Source organism: Castor canadensis, chromosome 17 (genome assembly GCF_047511655.1).
Source record: "Castor canadensis chromosome 17, mCasCan1.hap1v2, whole genome shotgun sequence".
Classification (NCBI taxonomy): Eukaryota; Metazoa; Chordata; class Mammalia; order Rodentia; family Castoridae; genus Castor; species Castor canadensis.
This window is the reverse complement of record NC_133402.1, coordinates 12,019,678-12,039,975: the sequence shown is the minus strand read 5'-3', so window position 1 is coordinate 12,039,975 and position 20,298 is coordinate 12,019,678. Positions and strand designations below refer to the sequence as shown.

Below are 20,298 nucleotides of genomic sequence, written 5' to 3'. Positions count from 1 at the left end.
CTGTGAACCAGCACAATTAGCCCTCATAGTACTGGTTTTTTTGTTTGTTTTGGCAATAATTGGAATTTGAACACAGCTTAGCACTTGCCAGGCTCTGCTTGAGCCACACCTTCAACCCTTTTTGCTTTGGTTATTTTGTAGATAGGGTCTTGCTTTTTGCCCAGACTGGCCTAGACTGAGATCCTCCTGTTTTACACTTCCCACTGTAGCAGGGATAACCAGTGTGTGCCACCACATTCAGCTTTTTTCATTTGCCTGGGCTGACCTGGAACCATGATCCTCCCTATTTCAGCCTTCTGTGTAGCTTGGAATGACAGGTGCGGGCTACCACACCTGCCTATTAGTTGGGGTCTCGAATGCTATTGGTCCTGGATGGCCTCCAACTACAGTCCTCCTGGTTCCAGCCTCCCAAGTAGTTAGGATTATAGGCACAAGTCACCAGAACCCAGCTGTATAATATTCTTAAACAAACATGAAACATACCAAGTACCTTCTACAAGCCAGGCTCTTCTAGTCCAAAGCTATCATGGGACAGTAACCCAATCTTAAACAATGTGTAAGAGTATTCTGTTAAGTGAGAAAAAGCAAGTGGCAGAACAGTGTAAGATGGTCATGATCATGTTTTAAAAGTGGGTACATGATTGTATACATAAATTTTATACCAAGAAAAATATCTGAATACAGAGATTAACAGTGGTGGATTGGTGGCTCATGGGAAGAGGCGTTTTCACTTATAGTTTTTTTGGGGAGGGGTGGGCAGTACTGTGGCCTCCCACATGCTAGGCAAGCACTCTTCCAGTTATACCTCTAGCCCTTTTTAAATTTTATTTATTTATTTCTGTAGTTCTGGAGTTTGAACTCGGGGCCTCACACTTACTAGGCAGGTGCTCTACCACTTGAGCCGTACCACCAGTCCTGTTTTTTAGTTCGGTATTTTTGAGATCGGGTCTTGAGAACTTATTTGCCAGGGCTGGCTTCAAACCACGATCCTCCTGATCTCTGTCTCCTGAGCAGGTAGGATTACATGTATCTACCACCAAACCTGGCATAGTGTGTTTTTGTTTTGTTTTATTTTTGATGATTTGTTTTACTTTGGTATTATTTTTGTAGTTTTTTTTTTAATTCTTTTAAGTTGGAAAGTATGTGAATAATGTCCTTGTTAAATTTTTGGTCTTAAATGCTACCAAGTCTTAATTACATAAAACTGCAGTTGTTTACAGTTCCTGAAACTGAACTATAGATTTGGAAGCTAAAAATGAAGAATATAAAATTATTTTGACAATCACTCTATCCATCCTTATACTGATGTCACTTCTCTTAAGAAATGTAGATCTGCTAATCCATATTTATTAGGTCAGGAGTGGGAGAGACCATAAAAAAGATACTGTTCTTTGAGTGCCTTCAGTTGGTGTTATTTACCAGAAATGCTTGGAGGAAGAATCCTAAATTACCCCAAATACTCAGTGCTCAATAGTTTCTTTGTTTGGAAAAGTCTTTGTTTTTTGGTTTATTCTAGAATATCCCAAAGATGGTTACTTGACTCATTTAGATTTTTTGTGCTGGTGCTGGGGCATCATATCCTCTCATGAAGCACTTGGAAATCCCCCCTTCTGTGTGTGTGGTGGGGGAGTTGACTTTCCATGTGTACTTTATTATCTATTCATGATAAGAGTTCCAGAGTGGAGAGATTCTTTTTTCTTTTTCTTGAGATGGACTTGCTATGTAGCCCAGGTTGGCCTTGAAGTCAAGATTTTTCCTGTCTCGGCCTCCCAATTGATGGGATTAGATATGTAAATACAGATACTCCTGGCTGATTTTTTTTTTTTTCAGTACTGGGGTTTGAACTCAGGGCCTCATGCTGGCTAGGCAGGTGTTCTACCACTTGAGCCATTTCACCAGCCCAGTATTAGGGTTTGAACTCAGGGCCCCACACTTGCAACTGAGCATTGAGCCTCACCCTTTTTTCTTTCATTTGTTTTCAGATAGGGTCTTGCACTTTTGTCTGGGTAGGCCTTGGACTTCGAGTCTCCTACCTCCGCCTCCCATGTATTGGGTTTACAGGCATGCTTTACCATGCCCAGCTTGTTTTTGAGATAGGATCTCATTATCTCAAAAGGCCTAGTCTGGCCTTGCACCTCAATCCCCTACCATCACCTCTCAAGTAGGTGAGATTATAGGCATACTACACCACCCCCAAGCCCAGCTGAGATTTTTTTTTTTTTATCTTCTGGGGTTTGAACTCAGGATCTCATGCTGGCTAGCAAGACAGGCACCCTACCACCTGAGCCATTCCACCAGCCTTTTTTCGTATTGGATATTTTTGCCATAGGTCTTGCAAACTGTTTGTCCAGGCTGTTCCCCAAGTAGCTAGGGTTACAGACTTGAGCCACCAGGGCCCAGGCCTAGGTGAGATTTTTGTAAAGAATACTGATGGCTTGTCTTCAGCCGTCAGTCTGTCACAATCCTAAGTGAATGATAACAAGGATCTTTCTTCTAAAGTTGCTTGTTTGTTCTTGCAGCTCGGCCTGCCCTTCCCCTGCTTGTGTCGTGTGCCCTGTAACACAATGTTTGGATCCCAGCATCAGATGGTGAGTTTTCCTTTTGGAGAATATAATATGTGGAATGGATTTTGAAAGCATGTCTGTCTTTGAGCTGATGTTCTCAAGAACTGGCCTCCAGCTAGTTCTTAGCTTATTTGCTGATTTCTTCAGTGTTTCCTTTGTGCAATGCATGCTGCTATGTTTAATGTCCATGACAGTTGGCCAGTACAGGTCAGGAACACCTGGCTCTTAAGCAATCTCATGATCTCTATATCACTTGCTTCTTCTGGAGATGGAACTCCTGCATGCTAAGTACACGCTTTCCCCAGCCCTGTTGCCTCCTCAAGTAGAAACATGACAACCCAGTTACATACCACAGGTTCCCTCTAAAGCTCACAGTTTTAAATAGTCATCACTGTTGCCTGGGTTCACGAATGGGCAGATTTTCTTTTTGTTTTGTTTTGTTTTTGAGACAGGGTCTTGCCATATAGCCCATACTGGCCACTTACTTGAGCTGCTTCTGCCTCGGTGTCCTGTGTGTGAATGGGCAGATTCTGACGAGGTTCTTCATTGTGATTATTATCAGACACATGAGCGAGAAAGCTGTACATACTGAAGCCAGAAGGAAAAGGATAGATTTTAGGGTTCCACATTTCTTTTTTTTTTTTTTTTTTTTTCCCAAGGTACTTTGTTTCATACTTCAGGTTCAAGTAAATACTTTTCCATTTTTGAGAATGAGAGAACTTTTTCTTTAAATACAAATAAGTATTGGTATTGTACAGTTTTACTTTTAATTTCATTCATAGCTGACTTTTCTAATTAAGCTTCAGGGAAAACTATTCTCTTCTGGCATCTGTGAGTAGAATTGTCAAGAATAAGAATGATTTGAGTAATTTTGAGTCACCTCTGCTGCATTTGGAAGTCATAGTTTTTCCGTGTACACCTTTTATGCTAGTTGCCTTATGTGCCTATGGTTTGTTGGTCTTAGGATGTTGCATTTCTGGAGAAACTGATTAAAGATGACATAGAGCGAGGAAGACTGCCCCTGTTGCTCGTCGCAAATGCTGGTATGTATCATAAACCTGGTTCACTTTGCTCATATAAGAAAGACAGTTACTTTGCCAAAAAGGATGGAGTCTTAAGAAATGTTTTGCCAAGTGTTGGTGCTCATGCCTGTAAACATAGCTATTCAGGAGGCAGAGATCAGGAAGATCATGATTCGAAGCCAGCCCCAGGCAAATAGTTCATGAGACCCCATCTCGAAAGAACCCAAAAACGGGCTAACAGTGTGGCTTAAGTGGTAGAGCACCTGCCTAGCAAGCTTGAGGCCCTGAGTTCAAACCTGAGTGCTGCCCCACCCCCCCAAAAAAGAAGAAAATTTTCTGTGTCACCTGTTTAAGTCAGTCTGTATCTGAATGTGGTGAAATTTATAATATCATAAATAGCTCTTTAGATTTTCTATTATTAATATGTTTTGGGATTTGGGTGTGTGTTTATGTGTGTACTTTTTCATTTAGGACTTTAAATACACTTTTCTGTAGTCTTCTTGCCCTTCCTTTCTTCTTCATAAATTAAATTTTAAAATGTCACACTTAATGCCCACCTGTAGACAGCAGGTCAGCTAGCATTTTCTGTACGTTCACTTACTGTATCAAATTCAACATTGTACTTTAAATCCTAGTGCAATAAGGCAAAAACCCAAATAATTAAATGATACACAAGAGAATTAGAGATAGTAACACTGTCTTTGTTTGTAGGTGGCATGATTGTATAGATAGAAAGCTTTAAAGAAACTGAAGAAAAGCTACTGGAATTAATTAGTGAACCTAGCAAGGTTTAGGTTTCCACCTATTAACAATGAACTAATGGAAATTGAATTCTATTTTTATTTTTTAATTTTTTTAATTTTTCATTTATTCATATATGTATACATTGTTTGGGCCATCTCTGCCCCCCTCCCTCCCACCCCCCCTTGCTTCCAGGTGGAAATTGAATTTTAAATGTCATTTATAATAGCTTCAAAAAGTATGTAAGCTTTCCAGGCATGGTAGTACACATGTGTAATCCCAGCTACTTAAGAGGTGGAGACAGGAGGATTGAGGTTTGAGGGCAGCCCAGGCAAAGTTAGCAAGCGCGTATGTCAAAAACAAGACCAAAGGACTGGTGTGTGGCTTAAGTGGAAAAGAGCTTGAGACTCTGTTCAGTCCCCAGTTTTGCAAAAACAATAACTTAAAAAATAAACATGAAAACATTATGAATAAATTTAACAAAAAATATATACAGTATCTGTACATTAAAAACTATAAAATATAAAGCTGGGATTGTGGCTCACGGGGCAGAGCTCCTGAGTAGCAAGCTCTGGGCCCTGAGTTCAAACCTCAGTACCACCAAAACAAAAAACCTTCAGAATATTGCTGAAAAAAATGCAAGAAGACCCAAGTAAATGGACTCATGCTGTATGCGTGGGTCAGAAGACTCAGTATACTAAGTCAGCTCTCCCTGAGCTCATTGCAGAGTCAGCCCAACCTCATCAAAACCTCAGCAACCTGTCATTTCCTACAGACATTGATAAGCCTTTTTGTAAACTATACATGGAAATACGTGGGATCTAAGAATAGTCAAAGTCATTCTGAAAAAGAAAGGCATTGGAAGACTTATCCCCTGACTCAAAGCTACAAATGCGCTGGGATGGGGCTCAGTGGTAGAATGCAGGCTTAGCATGAGTGAGGCCTTGGGTTTAATTTCTAGCACCCCTCTGCAAAAAAAAAAAAAATCAAGCCTGCATGAGGTTAATTAAAGAGAATAGAGAGTTCAGAAACAGACTCATATGTATGGTCACTTGGTTCTTTACAAACATGTCAAGAGTAATTCAAGGGAGAAAGAATAGTCTTTTCCTCCAGTGGTTCTAGACAATTGGATATTCGTATGGAAAAAACTGACCTTGACCCTTACCTCACTCTTTATATAAAAGTTAATCATAAATAGTTCATAGACCTAAACATGAGAGCGAAGGTAATAAAACTCCTAAAAGAAAATGTAGGAAACCATCTTCATTTCCATGGGGTGGACAAAGATTTCTCAGAACACAGAAAACATGACACAAAATTAGTCTTTATCAGTACTTAAAATCTTGCCTGGAGTGTAACTCAGAGGTGGACCTTGTGCTTACCTGTGCAAGACATATGGTCAGTCCCCACAACCACCAAGAAATTTTTTTAAAAAAAGGAAAGAAAAGAAATATGATTTTAAAACACAGGGCTGGGGATGTAGCTCAGGGGTAGAGTGCTCGCCTAGTATGCACAAGGCCCTGGTCAGTCCTCAGCATTGCATAAAAAGTCACAGCGAGATGCTATTAAACCTGTTAGAGTAGAGAAAATAAAAAACGCAGTGCCAAATGCTGGTGAGGATTAGAAGCCACACCACCAGTAGAGTGGTGTCAGAAGACTCAGTATACTAAGTCAGCTGTCCCTGAGCTCATTGCAGTCAGCCCAACCTCATCAAAACCTCAGCAACCTGTCATTTCCTACAGACATTACTGCCAGTCTAGAAAAGTTTGGCAATTCCTCAAAAGGCTAAACCTAAACTTACCATACAGTTCATCAGTCCCACTTCTTTATGCTTATCAAAGAGAAGGGAAAACATAAACTCCACACAAAGACTTGTGTGCAAATGTCATCAGTGATCCGAATGTCCTTCACCTGGCGAGTGGACATATTGAATAGGATGTATCCATAGAATAGATAATAAGCAATAAGCAGAAAGAACTACTGACATGCATGTCAGCCAGGAGAAATTTCAAAAACATGCTATCTATAAAAATCAGACACAAAGAGCATGATTCCATTGATAGGAAATTCTGGAAAAGAACATAACTATAGAGACAGAAACAGAAGAGTGGCTGCAGGAGGGGTGAGGAGATAGTTTTTATCTTGATTGTGGTATTGGTTACACTGTCTACATGTGTCAAAACTTACTGAACTCCATGTTTATATGAGTGGATTTTATTGCATGTGTAACTCAATAAATTTATTTTTTTTTTAATTCTTACATGTGCACCTTATTGCTAGCAGGAAAACCATCACTTCCTGCCAGACTTACCTTACTGTATGTTTAAAAAGATAGGGAAGGGGGTGAGGGAAGGGGGGAGAAATGACCCAAACATTGTATGCAAATATGAATTAAAAAAAAAAAAGACATACGAACCCACCCATGTTTAGTCACTTGATAAACTGGATGGACTGCAGTTGGCATGTGACTGTGACTTCCCTGGGTGACTACATTGCCATCGCCAGAATACACATCTCAGGAATTAGCCCACAGACTGCCAAAAAAAAACGTGAAAAGGAGCTGGGCGCAGGTGACTCATGCCTGTAATCCTAGCAACTCAGGAGGCAGAGATCAGGAGCATTGCGGTTCAAAGCCAGCCCAGGCAAATAGTTCACAAGACCCTATCTTGAAAAAAAAAAAAAAAAAGAAAAAAATGTGAAAAGGAATCATTGTGGTTCAGTCACTCAACACAGCACTGTACTAACTATTTGGCACTACTCATGTGTTGGTGTTTTTTCTTGTTTCACCTAAACTAAATGTGTCTCTTAAGATATTTTTAAAATCTGAGATAGACTTATTTATGTATGAGGGAGAGAACAGTTCCAGCCCTTTGCCTGGCATAGACCCTGCAAAAGAACCACTTTCTTTGGTTTGTTGAGGCCATAGGTGAGAGTGTGGAATCTCAGCACCTGGGACTGTGCTCACTAAAAAGTTAGGGTGTTGGAGAATGCTTGTTTTAGGTACGCTCTGTCTGAAAAAAGGATGTGCCAGGCAAATCTGTAGTGCAACTAAGTTACCAAAGGGGTGGCCTAGGGTTTGACCCGCTTAAGTAGGCTTCAGATGCATGTTCTGTGCTAGCAAAGGGCCTGGGTGGCAAAGCCCCCAAATTCACCTAGGTATTTTTTTATAAAGGAAACACTTAAACACAGTAGCTCAGAACATGATAAAAAAGTATGGAAAAACTGACAAAAGTACTGTTGCAAGAGAAGTGTGAGGAAGCATAAAACCCCAACTGAAAACCAGAAGCAAAAAGGGCTAGGAACATGGTTCCAGTGGTATCTCGGCGAGGCCCTGAGTTCAAAACCAGCAAAACAATGAGTGTGGAATAGAATATGATTTGTGTCGACAGAAGACACAATCTGCAAGAGGTAACTCTTATGAATGCTTTGGAGCATAACTTTGAAATGTATATGGGAAAAAACAGAGGGATGCAAGTATAAAATGACAAACCACAATCTTGGGAGACTTGACTATATTTCTCATGAGTCAGAAAATCTAATAGCTAGAAAATCAGTACATGGACGATTTCAGTAGCAGTTCGATATATATAACAAAGAATACATGCTCTTCAAAGCCTATGTAAATCAACTTATAAAAGTTAATTTTTTCCCATGAAAATAGGGATATAATATGTTACTTCCCTCTTAGGGAGATACAGTGTATAAAACTCATGTGCTGTATCCAGGAAGTGCTTGGTTTTTTTTTTTGTTTTGTTTTTTGGGAGGAAGGCTTGTTTTGACTCACAGTTTTTGTTCCTTCTAATGTCCTTGCCTATTTTATCTTAGGAACTGCCGCAGTGGGACACACAGACAAGATTGGACGTTTAAAAGAGCTCTGTGAGCAGTATGGCATATGGCTCCATGTGGAAGGGTAGGTAGGTGGGGAGCTTGGTTGACCACATTGGGCCTGCACTCTGCAGTGACATTCATCACTGAGGACTCTTGGTTGCAGATAACAGAATAACCCAAGTTGACTGAAGCTAGAGATATTACCGGTTCCTATCACTAAAAAGACCAGTTTAGGACTGGCTTTAGGCACAATATCAACCAGAATTCAGAATCTCCTTCCCCTTCCTCCTCAATCACAGTCACTTGCTTGATTTCCTGTTTTGGATACTTTCCTATTATGGTGCAAAGTAACTGCAGAAACTCTGATTTCCTTTCTGGTTTCATGAGTCCCAACAATAGTCTCATGTTGAGCCAATCACTGTGGCCAAGAAAATGGAATGGGTCATTTGCCCTCCTCTGGAGTAAGTGGCGACTCCTCCACTCTCCTCATGCTCTGGTAGAGACCATAGAGCTGGTTTCCAGATAGCTGCTGGAGTGCATTTAAGGGAAGAGGGGGGGAAGGCTGGGGCTGTAGCTCAGGTGTGTTTACCTGGCATGCACTGGGTTCCATCCCCAGCATCACAGAAAAAAAAAAAAAAGCTGCTAAGGGAATGGGGGTTGGGGGCATGCAGGGCAACCAGATGCCCATGCCACTACATGATCCCAGGTAGGAGCGTTTTATCTTCCTCTCTAAAAAGAGTGATGACTGGAAACGGTGGCCGTGAAGCATGCTGGACTAAGCACAGCATCCCCTGAAGTGCATTCAGGTGAAAACGTATTGTGCAGGTTTTCCTGGCACTCGTGTAATAAAAGCTAATGACACAGCTGAAAGACATGGACATATCACCTTGCAGCAGCACAGCTGGGGGTTTTGGAAAGTACATACTTAGTGAATAAGTGAGTAATTAGTTGGTGTTTTTTCTTCCAGTGTGAATCTGGCAACACTGGCTTTAGGTTATGTCTCCTCGTCTGTGCTGGTACGTGTGGATTTACTAAATATCGGTGGTAAGGAGTTGACAGCCTCTCAATCCCTGGTGGCTTTTCACAGTTTTACGACTGGTGGAGGGAGTGGGTTTCATGGTTTCTGATCATCTGATGACAAGTCACTCTCGTCCTGGTAGGCTGCAACCAAATGTGATAGCATGACTCTGACTCCTGGCCCATGGCTGGGGTTGCCAGCTGTTCCTGCAGTGACACTTTACAAGCATGATGATCCTGCCTTGGTGAGCTGGCTCTCATCTGGGGAGGAGGGAAGGGAAGGGGTAGTATTAGTGCTGGCTTTAGGGACAAATTAAAAAAAAAAAAAAGAACGAAAATGAAATTTTTCCTTAATTTCACTTGTACTCTTTTTAGGGGAATGGGACTGGGGTTTGAACTCAGGGCTTTGTGCTTGCAAAACAGGTGCTCTACAGCTTGAGCCACACCTCCAGTCCACTTCGGTTATTTTGGAGGTGGGGGTCTTATGAAATATTTGGGAGGATCGAACCTACTGGTGCCCAGCTACTTTTTTGTAATTTATTTTTTGTTACTTTAAAAAAAGTTATTTTAGGGCTGGCAGACTGTCTTAAGTGAAAAAAATTATTTTAATGTAAGTGAAGCCATACTATATATATTTTTCTATTTATTCACCCTATACATCCCTATATGTATGAAGGATTTTTTTAATGACCGAATAATGTCTGTCACTTAAGTATCACAGTTTATTTAATCATGGCTGTTTGTGAGCAAAGTTTTGTAACAAATGAGACAATGATCATCTTTCTGCATTTCATATTATTTTTTAGAAGGTTCTCAAAGTGAAATTACTGAGTGGGAATGTTTTAAGGCTCCTAATCCACATTCTCCAATATGTTATGATGTGATTTTTTTTTTTTTTTTTAAGGTAGCAACTCACTATATAGCTTAAGCGGGCCTTAAACTCCACAAAAAAAAAAAAAAAGTTTTGGTGCTGCTAGGGATCAAACCTAGGGACTTGTATATGCTAGGCAAGCACTTTCACTAACTACATTCCTAGCCCTAGGTTTTTTGTTGTTTTTTTTTTTATCCTAACTTCTGTTTTTTGATAATAGGGTGACAGGCATGTGCAAAATAAGCACTAACTGGTTACTACTTACACAGTTGATAATGGCCAGGTATTTAAGGATGCTTGGAGCAATCTTGAAAGGGGCTGCCTATTTATTTATTTATCTGTTTATTTATTTATATGTATTTTATGGTACTGGGATTTGATCTTGGGATCTCGGGCTTGCTAGGCAGGTGCTGTTACACTTGAGCCACATCCCCAGCCCTTTTTGCTTTAGTTTATTTTTTAGCTATTGTGTCGCTAAAGGGGCTGCCTCTTGAATGGCTAAAAGTTATTGCTCTGGGATGTGATTGGTCTAGGGTCTCATGATGCAATAGCTTTGCCACTTCTTACCCATGAGCCCTTGGACACAGTCAGGTCTTTGAGTTAGGCTACCCAGAATACTCACCTCTTGGAGCTTTTGGGAGATCAAATGGATAACACAAGCATGTGCCTAGCGTAGCGTCTGTCACGTTCACTAAGTAGTAAATGACAGCTAGTGGGCTCAGAGATTCTGGTGGTTTTGATTAATGTGCCCATATTGGCTTTTTTTAGACGTTAGTTGCTGGTCTTACATCAAATAAACCTTCAGACAAACTCCGTGCCCTGCCTCTGTGGTTATCTTTACAATACTTGGGACTTGATGGAATTGTGGAGAGGATAAAGCATGCCTGTCAACTCGTGAGTAGAAACCTGACAGTTAAGTGCGTCTGCTCTTGACAAGAGCAGAACATGTTTCTCTTCTGTCCCCCATCGCATACCTCCTCATCTGGATCTGCCATCTCAAGTAACACGCTAAGTGCCCTGTGTGTGTATACTTCCTGTTTTGTTTTGTTTTTTTTTTTTTTTTTGCAGTACTGGGGTGTGAATTCAGGGCCTTGAGCCACCCCACCAGCCCTTTTCAGTGCTGGGTATTTTCAAGATAGGGTCTCGCAAACTGTTTTTCCAGGCTAGCTTCAAACCATGATCCTCTTTATCTCTGCCTCTCGAGTAACTACGGCATAGACCTGAGGCACTGGCACCCAACTTGTGTATGTTTCTTGTAGAGATTGCCAACGTTGACCAAGCATTGTGTCCAGATGAAATCAGATTGTGGTACTGGGGTTCGAACTCGGGGCCTCAGGCTTGCTAGGCAGACACTCTACCACAACTCCAGCCTGTGTCATTTTTTATAATTAAGAAAATTAGCATTTTCATATTTCTTTAGCAGTGGTTCATAGGTTAGTTCCTTCTTAACATTAAGAAATAATTTTAAGATTTGTATTTACAAAAGCACCATACTTTTTTCTAAAACATGTTTACACTGTGCTATTTGCTCACATCTTGATTTGGTTCTAAGTAAAGAGAGGCTTTTTTCAAAAGCCTTAGTAACTTTGTCAATCCAGGGAAGGTTTGGGCACTCGGGATAGTTTTCAATTCCACTTGGCCTGAGGAGTGTAGAAAAATAATGATATGAACTACCAAACCCTTGGGGTCACCACAGCTCAGGTGTGTACCTCAGGTGGAGCTCCTGAGGAGCTCCAGTCCTCCTGAGGATTTGCACAGTGCCCTAACGCTGCCTCACTGTGCACAGTGCACATGATAAACTGCATAGGCACATCTGTGCCTTACAGTCCACACTGTGCAGCCAGTCCTAAGAGCGGAGAGCAAGCAGTCCTGCCCTTCCCCCTTCACTGTGGCATTTCCTCAGTGCCAGGAATCACAAAGCGCTGTCCGTGGGGGAGAGTGGAAGCTCCACCGTTAACAACATATTTGAAATGAGCATTCATGGGGTGTCTGTTGAGTTGGTGTGGCCTTACTCCATGAGTTTTCATCACCATTTTGTCACTGAGGGAACTGGGACTGACATAGTATGTAGCAATCGTGAAGTGAGGTGTGTACCAAACTTTACACAATGCATACTGTGGTCCAGGAACTGTTTCTAAGGGTTACTCTTCACAGCAACCCAGTAAGGTGGTTACTGTCATCCCATCTTACAGTGGAGGGAATTGGAGCATAGACAGCTTAAATACCATGTCCAAGGTCAGAGCTGGAGAGTGATGGCTGGGGTAACTTAGCCTGGTCCTGCAGGTGCTGTGCTGCAGAGCTGCACCGTAACCAGCTGTGGAGCACACAGTGCTCTCACTTAGCTGTCTCCTCCCCGTGCTCACGTTTGCACTCAGCAGTCTTCTCTGAAATGGCTTGTATTGCTAAGAGGAGGTTCATGTCTCATTAGAAACAGCTTTTCTTGACTCACCAGTAACTTGTAACTGAACAATTAAAGGTTATTTTCAGGTGTTGAATTGCAAAACTTGCAGCCACATTTAGAAATCACCAAGCTGCAGATGCTTCTGTCTGCCTGAGATGCGTGTCTGAAGACCTGCAAAGGTCCTCATAACGACTGTTAATAGGTCACATCAACCTAACAAAGTCACACAGGCTGTTTCTTGTCGCTTGCAGAGTCAGCGATTGCAGGAAAACTTGAAGAAAGTAAACAACATCAAAATCTTGGTATGTGATATCATTTTGTCTCAAGTAAATAACTTTAGTGGGGGCATTATTGGGGTTTGAACTCAGGCCTTGTGCTTATGTGGTGGCTCTGTAACATGGAGCACACCAGCAGCCCTTTGGCTTTCAGGTTTTGGGGGTTTTGGTTTTTGCTTTCTTCCAGATAGGATGTCATACTTTTGTCCAGGCTGGCTTCAGACCCCCGTCCCTCTACTCTGCTTCCCAAGTAGCTGGGACACCAGACTGGGATAAATAATTTTCTTTTTAGTTTCAACAAGAGAATGATTTTTTCCAGGTATGATACATTTCACTGGACTTTTGGCTGCTGTAATGAAAACAGTCTTTGGGGGAGAATCAAGCATGTGTTATGACCTAATTACATAGTTAGCCTGAAACTAAGCAATTGATGCCATAAATGTTTGAATTTCTGTAGTCCATTTGTCCTGTTAAGATTTAGGATCCTGCAAAGATGTTATAAGTACCAGTGACTTCACCTGCACAAGGACTTGAGCACACCCATCTTCTGACAAGTCATTGTTTGGGACTGGGGTCATGGCTCAAGTGGTAAAGCACCTACCTAAAAAGAACAATGCCCAAAGTACAAACAAACAAAAAAGAAGTCTCAAAATCATTGTGTCTCAGAATGTTCTGGGCTGTTTTTTTTCTGGAATCTTACGCCCAAAGTGGGATGACGAACAGAAAATAAGTGACCCTGTTCTCATCTTGTCCTGGTATCTTCTGAAAATGAATCTCTCAGAGGTTGCCACCTCAGGAAAATAACTAGACAAAGAGATGAGCACTTAGCAGTTTTCGTGTCTTGCTTCATTGTATTTTGGAATTTCAGGAAATGTGTACGTCATATTTTTATTAAATAAGCTGAGTGTGTTTTCAACAGTTCTCAGAGAACAGCTGAAAACTGATGGTTTATTTGGGGTTCAAGTCAGTAGAGTTGGTTCTGTTGAAGCACACGTGCAGGGTGAAGGGTGTGGAAGGTTGGAGGGTGTGGAGGGGGTGCTCCACGTCATCCTTCAAAGCGCTGGTAGAAAGTTCTCAGGCCAGCCACTGCTCTTCTCTCCAATGAGCATTTCCTGGCGTGGCCCTTCTTGTGAAGGCACACCCACCCTTGGAACATAGTTTCATGACTAGAGCTAGAATGCTGCAGTTGGTGGCTGTCCCTGCAGAAACACCACAGAGCCTGCCAAGGGCTTGGCTTCTCAGCGTGTGCCCTGAGCAGTGGCGAGGCTGCCGCTCAACTGTACGTTGTTGCGTGCACAGCCAACTAGTGCCGCGTCAGGATGAGGCAGTGAGCATTTCCATCTGCCGAGAAACTCACAATGAAGTTAGTTGTCTATGCCTGTCTTGTATAAGTAGTGGATATGAATATGAGTAAACATATTTATATTTAGACAATACCCAGACACAGTTCTAGACTGTTTGTCTGAAATACTAAAATTTCCTCTTTTTTTTTTTTGGTGGTACTAGGGCCTCATTCTTGCTACACAGTTGCTCTGGCGCTTGAGCTATGACCCATCCCTTTTTTGGTTTAGCTGTTTCTTGGACAGGGTCTTATATTTTTTGCCTGAGGCTAGCTTTCAACACTGGTCTTCCTACCTAAGCCTCTCTTAGAGCTGGGATTATAGGCGTGTACCGACACTCCCATCTTGTGTTTTGAAATGAAGTCTTTCTAATGTTTTGCCCAGGTAGGCCTTGAACCTTGACGCTCCCAATCTTCATCTCCTAGTTAGTTGGGATTACAGGCATGAGCCACTAGACCTGGTTCCTGCTTTCATTTCAGTGTACCAGTATCAGATAACTTATCTTAGAATCCATAGTGCAAGAGCTGATGGAGTAGCTCAAGTGGTAAAGCACCTGCCTAGCAAGCTGGAGGCCCTGAGTTCAAACATCAGTGCTGCCAAAAAAAAAAAAGAAGAGAAAAATATAAAAAGAATCCACAGTGCTCTCTCAGGACTGGGTCATAGTTACTTCTAAAATTTTTACCAAAGCTTTGCTTTTTGCATCTCTAGATTTTTAATGTGGTGTGTGCAAACTGGAGCCTCCCTGCCCATGTTCCGTTTTGCCATGTTGGGCACTGGCCAGCCCTGGTAACACTGGGCTCTGTCTTTACAGGTGGAAGATGCGCTCAGCTCTCCAGTAGTGGTGTTCAGGTTTTCCCAGGAGTTACCCAGCTCAGGTAGGTGATTCTCAAAAAGGGTTATTATTGTATCTGTGCTTAAAGTCTTTGAATTTGATACTATTTAAAGTTAAATAGTGCAAAATATTTTTATTGCTAAAATCTTCAGTTGTCATTTCAGAAAAACGTAACAGTTCACAAGAACTCCGGGCTGAAATGCCTTAGCATCCTGTTAGTGCTTGGCTGTGACTCACCCATGCTCCCACATGCTCAGTGCTGCTGTAAAGGATGAGTCACTTGAAAATGCAGATTGTTGGGCCCTACTTCCCAGATATTTTGAGTCAGCAGGTTAGACCTGGCGATCTTTATTTTCAAAGAATGTCCCAAGTCTCACCAACTTAGTCCACGGCACATTATTTTTCACCAAGCTGGTCATGGTCCCCTCTCTATACTGATGTCTGACTCCCCCACCGTCTAGAGAGCCCACTCAGACCATATGAGTGAGCACTGGTGGTAGAGGGCAGATCATCACACTTCACCGCCCAGAGCCTGTCAGTGTGTCACTGTCTCAGCTGAAAATGTCCCTGCTGATCCCGGCCCCAGGAGGCCACATGACTGCCCCAGCCTCCCCTCTGGCACCTCTTCCCTCTTGCTCACTGTACTTCCGTCAACCAGGTCTTCATGTTCCAAGCATGCTGCTCTTCCTGACTTTGCAGTGCCTGCTCCCTCTGCTTCAAACACATTTCATCTCGCTCTTTCCAAAGAGGGCTGGCTCCTTCTCACTACTTAGAGAGTTCACATGTTTTTCTTTTGATGATACTGGGTTTGAACTCAGGGTCTCACGCAAGCTAGGCAGGTGCTCTACTACTTGAGCCACTCCGCTGGTCCTTCTCACTACTTAGGTCTGCAGTAAATGCCCACCTCCTCTCAGAGCCCTCCTGTCTGGAGTGACTCCATCATAGTGTCAGAGCCCTGTCGCCTTCCATAGCACCTGCATGACACATAGTGATCACCTTTCTTTACAGTCTGTTCCCTTATCTAGGATGGAAGCCTAAGATGGCAAAAGCCTGCCCTGTTTTGTATCTCCCAAGTGTCGCATGGCCCCTGGCATCGCTGGCATGACGAGTGAGGGATAATTTTTGTGAGGCCTAGTTTGGATGCTTGGCACTCGGGTTAACCACCATGCTTGGTGGCCTACTTATTCACCTACCTTGCTTTGATTTCTTCTTGAAATTCCTTGAAAGCCAATTTTTTTAATGAAATTAAGAATTCCATTTCCATGAATGTATTCAGGAGTTACATAGTTCATGAGAAAAAAGTGTGGTCACTAAACTGTTTGTCAAATCCACATTGGAGTCCAGTAACAAATGAGGCTGTTCCCTTGGGGTTCACAATGGGATCTGAGTGAAATGGGATTGGATTGTCTTTTAGCCTGTTTCTGGGAGTGAATCCCCTCTGTGTTTGGCCTCAGATACAGTATCCAAAGCTGTCCCAGCACCCAGTGTGGCACCGTCAGCCATTGGTCGGGAGAGACAGTCCTGTGACGCGCTGAACCGCTGGGTAAGGATGGCAGGCATCTGCTCTATCCTTCACATCTCACAGCAGTGTCCCCGAACCTCATCTCTGGGTAACAGTGGTCATGAGCAGAGTCAGACCCACAGGAGGGAGCCTCCTACAGAGACCCTGGGCTTGTTCCGGAATCCTGTTCAGAATCAGATCACCACCTCACATGCTGTCACCTCTGGCAAGTCCCCTCAGGTTCCTGAGATAGCCGTTTCCTTCCTGCTGTGAAAGGTTATGAACAGTAGGCAAAGTGTGGACTTGGTATCTTGGAGTTGGCTTGTCTGAGCAGCAGCAGTGAGGTCTGTGGCAGTCCGGCAGCTTTTTGAATGCTGCAATAGCTCCTCTAGCTTTTTAGCAGTGTCATCAAGGGCTGAGGTGAGTAAGTGGGGCTTCCTTCGCACAGTGCAATTCCCTGTGAACCTGCAGCTGAAGGATGAAGCTACGGGAAATGACCCGCACAAAGTAAAGGGGAAATGCAGGCTCCTAAGTGGCACGTCCAGTGTCATGTTTGCAATCACAGAGAGAGGACCTTGCAAAGTCTACCAAATGCCAGCAGTCAGGATTTCAGTGGTAGGGAATTTTTATTTTATGGTTTGACTTACCTGCATTCCATACATTTTTCTCCACTGAGCACTTCCCTAAGTATTCAAAGACAATTTGAAGAAGACAGGATGCTAGCTCCAGTGGCCGCTGTGGTCTGCGGCTGAATGGACGAGGGCAGGTCCACCTAGGTAGGACACTCTGAGGCCTGTGTTGCAGAAACGCATGCACTCTGTCTTTTTCCCTGCAGCTGGGAGAGCAGTTGAAACAGCTGGTGCCTGCCAGTGGCCTCACTGTCATGGATCTGGAAGTCGAGGGCATGTGTGTGCGGTTTAGCCCTTTGATGACAGCAGCAGGTAATGACTTCCATCTCTTTTTCTTGAAGAAACGGTTCCATGCCCATTGAAGACCAGGCTGCTGGGATGATTGAGTTTCCTATATGGTATTCTTTTCTGTAGTTTGCAGTCTCTTTTTGGAGGGGCTTTTTTTAAAATTTGGGCTAAATTTAGGTAAATTAGCATTCCAGTGGAAATGGATACTCTTAAATGCAGACTCACTTTAATACCTATATTTTGAGGTCCTATGACCTTGATTTTCCTATTCCATTGGTTCCCACCCCCAGTGACATATTTCAGTCACCTGTGGCTCATGCCTGTAATCCTAGCTACTTAGGAGGCAGAGATCAGGAGGATCACAGTTTGAAACCAGCCTGGGCATACAGTTCACAAGACTCTGTCTCTAAAATACCCACCTCAAAAAAGGGCAGGCAGAGTGACTGAAGTGGTAGAGCGCCTGCCCAGCAATCATGGGGCCCTGAGTTCAAGCCCCATACAAAAAAAAAAAAAAAACCTACCAGCAGTTGAGCCACCTAGACATTCTGATTCCCCAGACCCGGGGTGAGCCTGAACACTTGTATTCTTTAGTTGAGTGTGTGTGGGAATGTGAGGTACTGAGGCACGCTACACTTGAGCCACACCTGCGTTAATTTTTTTTTATTGTTCAATGTGATGCTTTGTCACACATAGTGAAAGATGAAGAAATGCATAAGGGAGGGTGCAGCATGTCCTGCCCTTTCCAGGGTCCTCTAGGAATCTCCATGCACTCCTCTCTACAGAGGCTCTGGGCATCTGTACTTTTAAAAGATCCCCTGAGAATTCTAAGAGGCCAGAACCACTGTTTGACCCTGGCCCCTGAAGCCTGAGCCTCTAAAGCTGGAAAGCCAGCTGCAGACACCCTGAGGCGGTGGCATGAGGGGAAAAGGAATAGTAGCGCCAAGACTCCTGCACCCCTAAAGGGTGACCTTGCAGCAATGACCTGGCCATGGTGTGGTAACACCGGCTCCTTGCACTTCTGGCGTCCTAAACACAAACCCACCATAACACTGCCCTTCACTCAGTTTTTGTTATAAAGAGAGACGCTGTGGTTGCCTTTTCTTTTTTCTTTAAACCTGTTACAGGATGTTTATAACCTGACTGAAGCAGTGTTCCTGAAAACACCATTGTGTATTAAGTCTACAAAAGAAAAAGCCTCTTGCTGCTGTGTTAATTCTATCACCTGATTCTTCCACAGTCGGGTGGAATGTGGAGTGGCCTTTTTTTTTTTTCCTTTTAACTGCTCAGCTCCAACTAATTGGAATACTAAGAGTGGTTGACCTTGTGATGGTGAAAGGGGGGGCTTTGCCCTCTCCGCATTGACAGTTGCCTAAGCATTTCTTTCTCCGACATTCCGGGGTGTTCTCAGTGTTAGGAACTCGGGGAGAGGATGTGGATGAGCTTGTCACCTGCATCCAGAGCAAACTGCCAGTGCTGACCTGCACACTGCAGCTTCGAGAAGAGTTCAAGCAGGAAGTGGAGGGGACAGCAGGCCTCCTTTATGTGGATGACCCCAACTGGCCTGGAATCGGGGTTGTCAGGTAAAGGCACGGCTTGCCTCATCCAGTAACAGACTTGCTGCACATAGCATGTGTGGGGTTTCGTGATTCCAAGCTGATGATGGACAGCTGTGGTATGCCTGTCTCAGAAATTCAGCCAGTGTTGTGGGCACTTACAAAGGCCTGGTGCAGGCAGGTGATCTGACCCACCGCTGGGCTCAGTGAAGCTGGCATCACCTGAGCTTTGCCTGTGAGTGCCACCTTGTAAGTACCTGGGGGACATAACCCAGGTGTACATTGTAAGCACATGGTTACCAGCCATGGTGTGGAGATTGGTAAGGAAAAGCCCAGCCTCCAGGCTTGAGTTCAGCGTGTGTGGGCCTCTGTGGCTGCCCTCCTGTACTAGGCACCTCTCCTTTTTTGTTGTAAATATGGACCTCAGATCATGCACAATAGAACTTAGACTTACTTAGGATATCTTGAATATTTTCACACATGGGAACTGCCACCTTTCTCACATTTGTGTTCATCTCTACTAGCTTATATTCCACCCAGGATTCTGTGTCTAAAGAGGTATTTGATCTTAGAGTGAATTGCCGTTTGATACTCCTTTTAGATATGAACACGCTAATGATGATAAGAGCAGTTTGAAATCAGATCCAGAAGGGGAAAAAATCCACGCTGGACTCCTGAAAAAGCTAAATGAACTGGAATCTGACCTTACATTTAAAATGGGTAATTACTACTTTTCTAAATCACCTGTGACCTGTGGAAGGGGTTCCTAGTTGGCTTAAAGGAAGACGGTTCACCTCTCTGGAGGGGATGAGCTTTGGCTTAGGTCCCAGTGAAGATGTAGATCCTCCCAGACTGCGGTCTCTGTTCCTTCTGTTGCCTCCCAGGGCCTCCCCCTCTTCCTGTTGGAGGCGTCTTCTTGGCTTCATGAAGGCTTCTTTTGGCACTGCCTTGTGGTCTGGGTCTCACTCTGGACAGAGGACCTGTGTCTCTCCCACAGGCCCTGAGTACAAGAGTATGAAGAGCTGCATTTACATTGGCATGGCGAGTGATGACATAGACATCTCTGAGCTCGTGGAGACCATTGCAGTCACAGCCCGGGAAATTGAGGAAAACTCAAGGGTCTGTAAGACTAATCAGGGTTTCATGCCTTTTCTGGGTTTTGCCTGGCCAGCTACCTGGGGTTAACAAAGGAAGATGCTACCTCTTTTCCCAAATGTTTGTAAATGTTTCCTGTGACCTGGGCATGGTGCCACCCATTGCCCTCGGTGACCTCACCAGGCAGTGGGGGGAGTAGACAGAACAAGCAAGCGCTGTAGTAAGTGCTGTGGAATAGGAGTAGCAAAGCATTTCAGAGGACACACTCACCTCTCCTGCACACTTGGGCCACTTCCTGACAGGAGCTGGGTGCCGAGGATGGGGCTGCCCACCAGAAATGG

The 20,298-nt window shown here is 43.5% G+C and overlaps 1 protein-coding gene across 6 annotated transcripts in view; it reads left to right on the top strand.

Annotated features, from left to right (window-relative positions):
- Window positions 1–20,298, top strand: part of Pdxdc1 (pyridoxal dependent decarboxylase domain containing 1) — a 47,060-nt gene that overhangs the window by 22,784 nt on the left and 3,978 nt on the right. For all 6 annotated transcript variants that reach the window (XM_074058945.1, XM_020175676.2, XM_074058946.1 and 3 more), the window contains 13 exons: window positions 2,520–2,588; window positions 3,529–3,607; window positions 8,153–8,237; window positions 9,123–9,171; window positions 9,316–9,417; window positions 10,812–10,937; window positions 12,696–12,746; window positions 14,871–14,934; window positions 16,346–16,434; window positions 17,228–17,333; window positions 18,718–18,889; window positions 19,464–19,582; window positions 19,860–19,981. In XM_074058945.1, coding sequence (XP_073915046.1) covers window positions 2,520–2,588; window positions 3,529–3,607; window positions 8,153–8,237; window positions 9,123–9,171; window positions 9,316–9,417; window positions 10,812–10,937; window positions 12,696–12,746; window positions 14,871–14,934; window positions 16,346–16,434; window positions 17,228–17,333; window positions 18,718–18,889; window positions 19,464–19,582; window positions 19,860–19,981 — 1,233 coding nt within the window. The remainder of the gene's footprint in view (window positions 1–2,519; window positions 2,589–3,528; window positions 3,608–8,152; window positions 8,238–9,122; window positions 9,172–9,315; window positions 9,418–10,811; window positions 10,938–12,695; window positions 12,747–14,870; window positions 14,935–16,345; window positions 16,435–17,227; window positions 17,334–18,717; window positions 18,890–19,463; window positions 19,583–19,859; window positions 19,982–20,298) is intronic.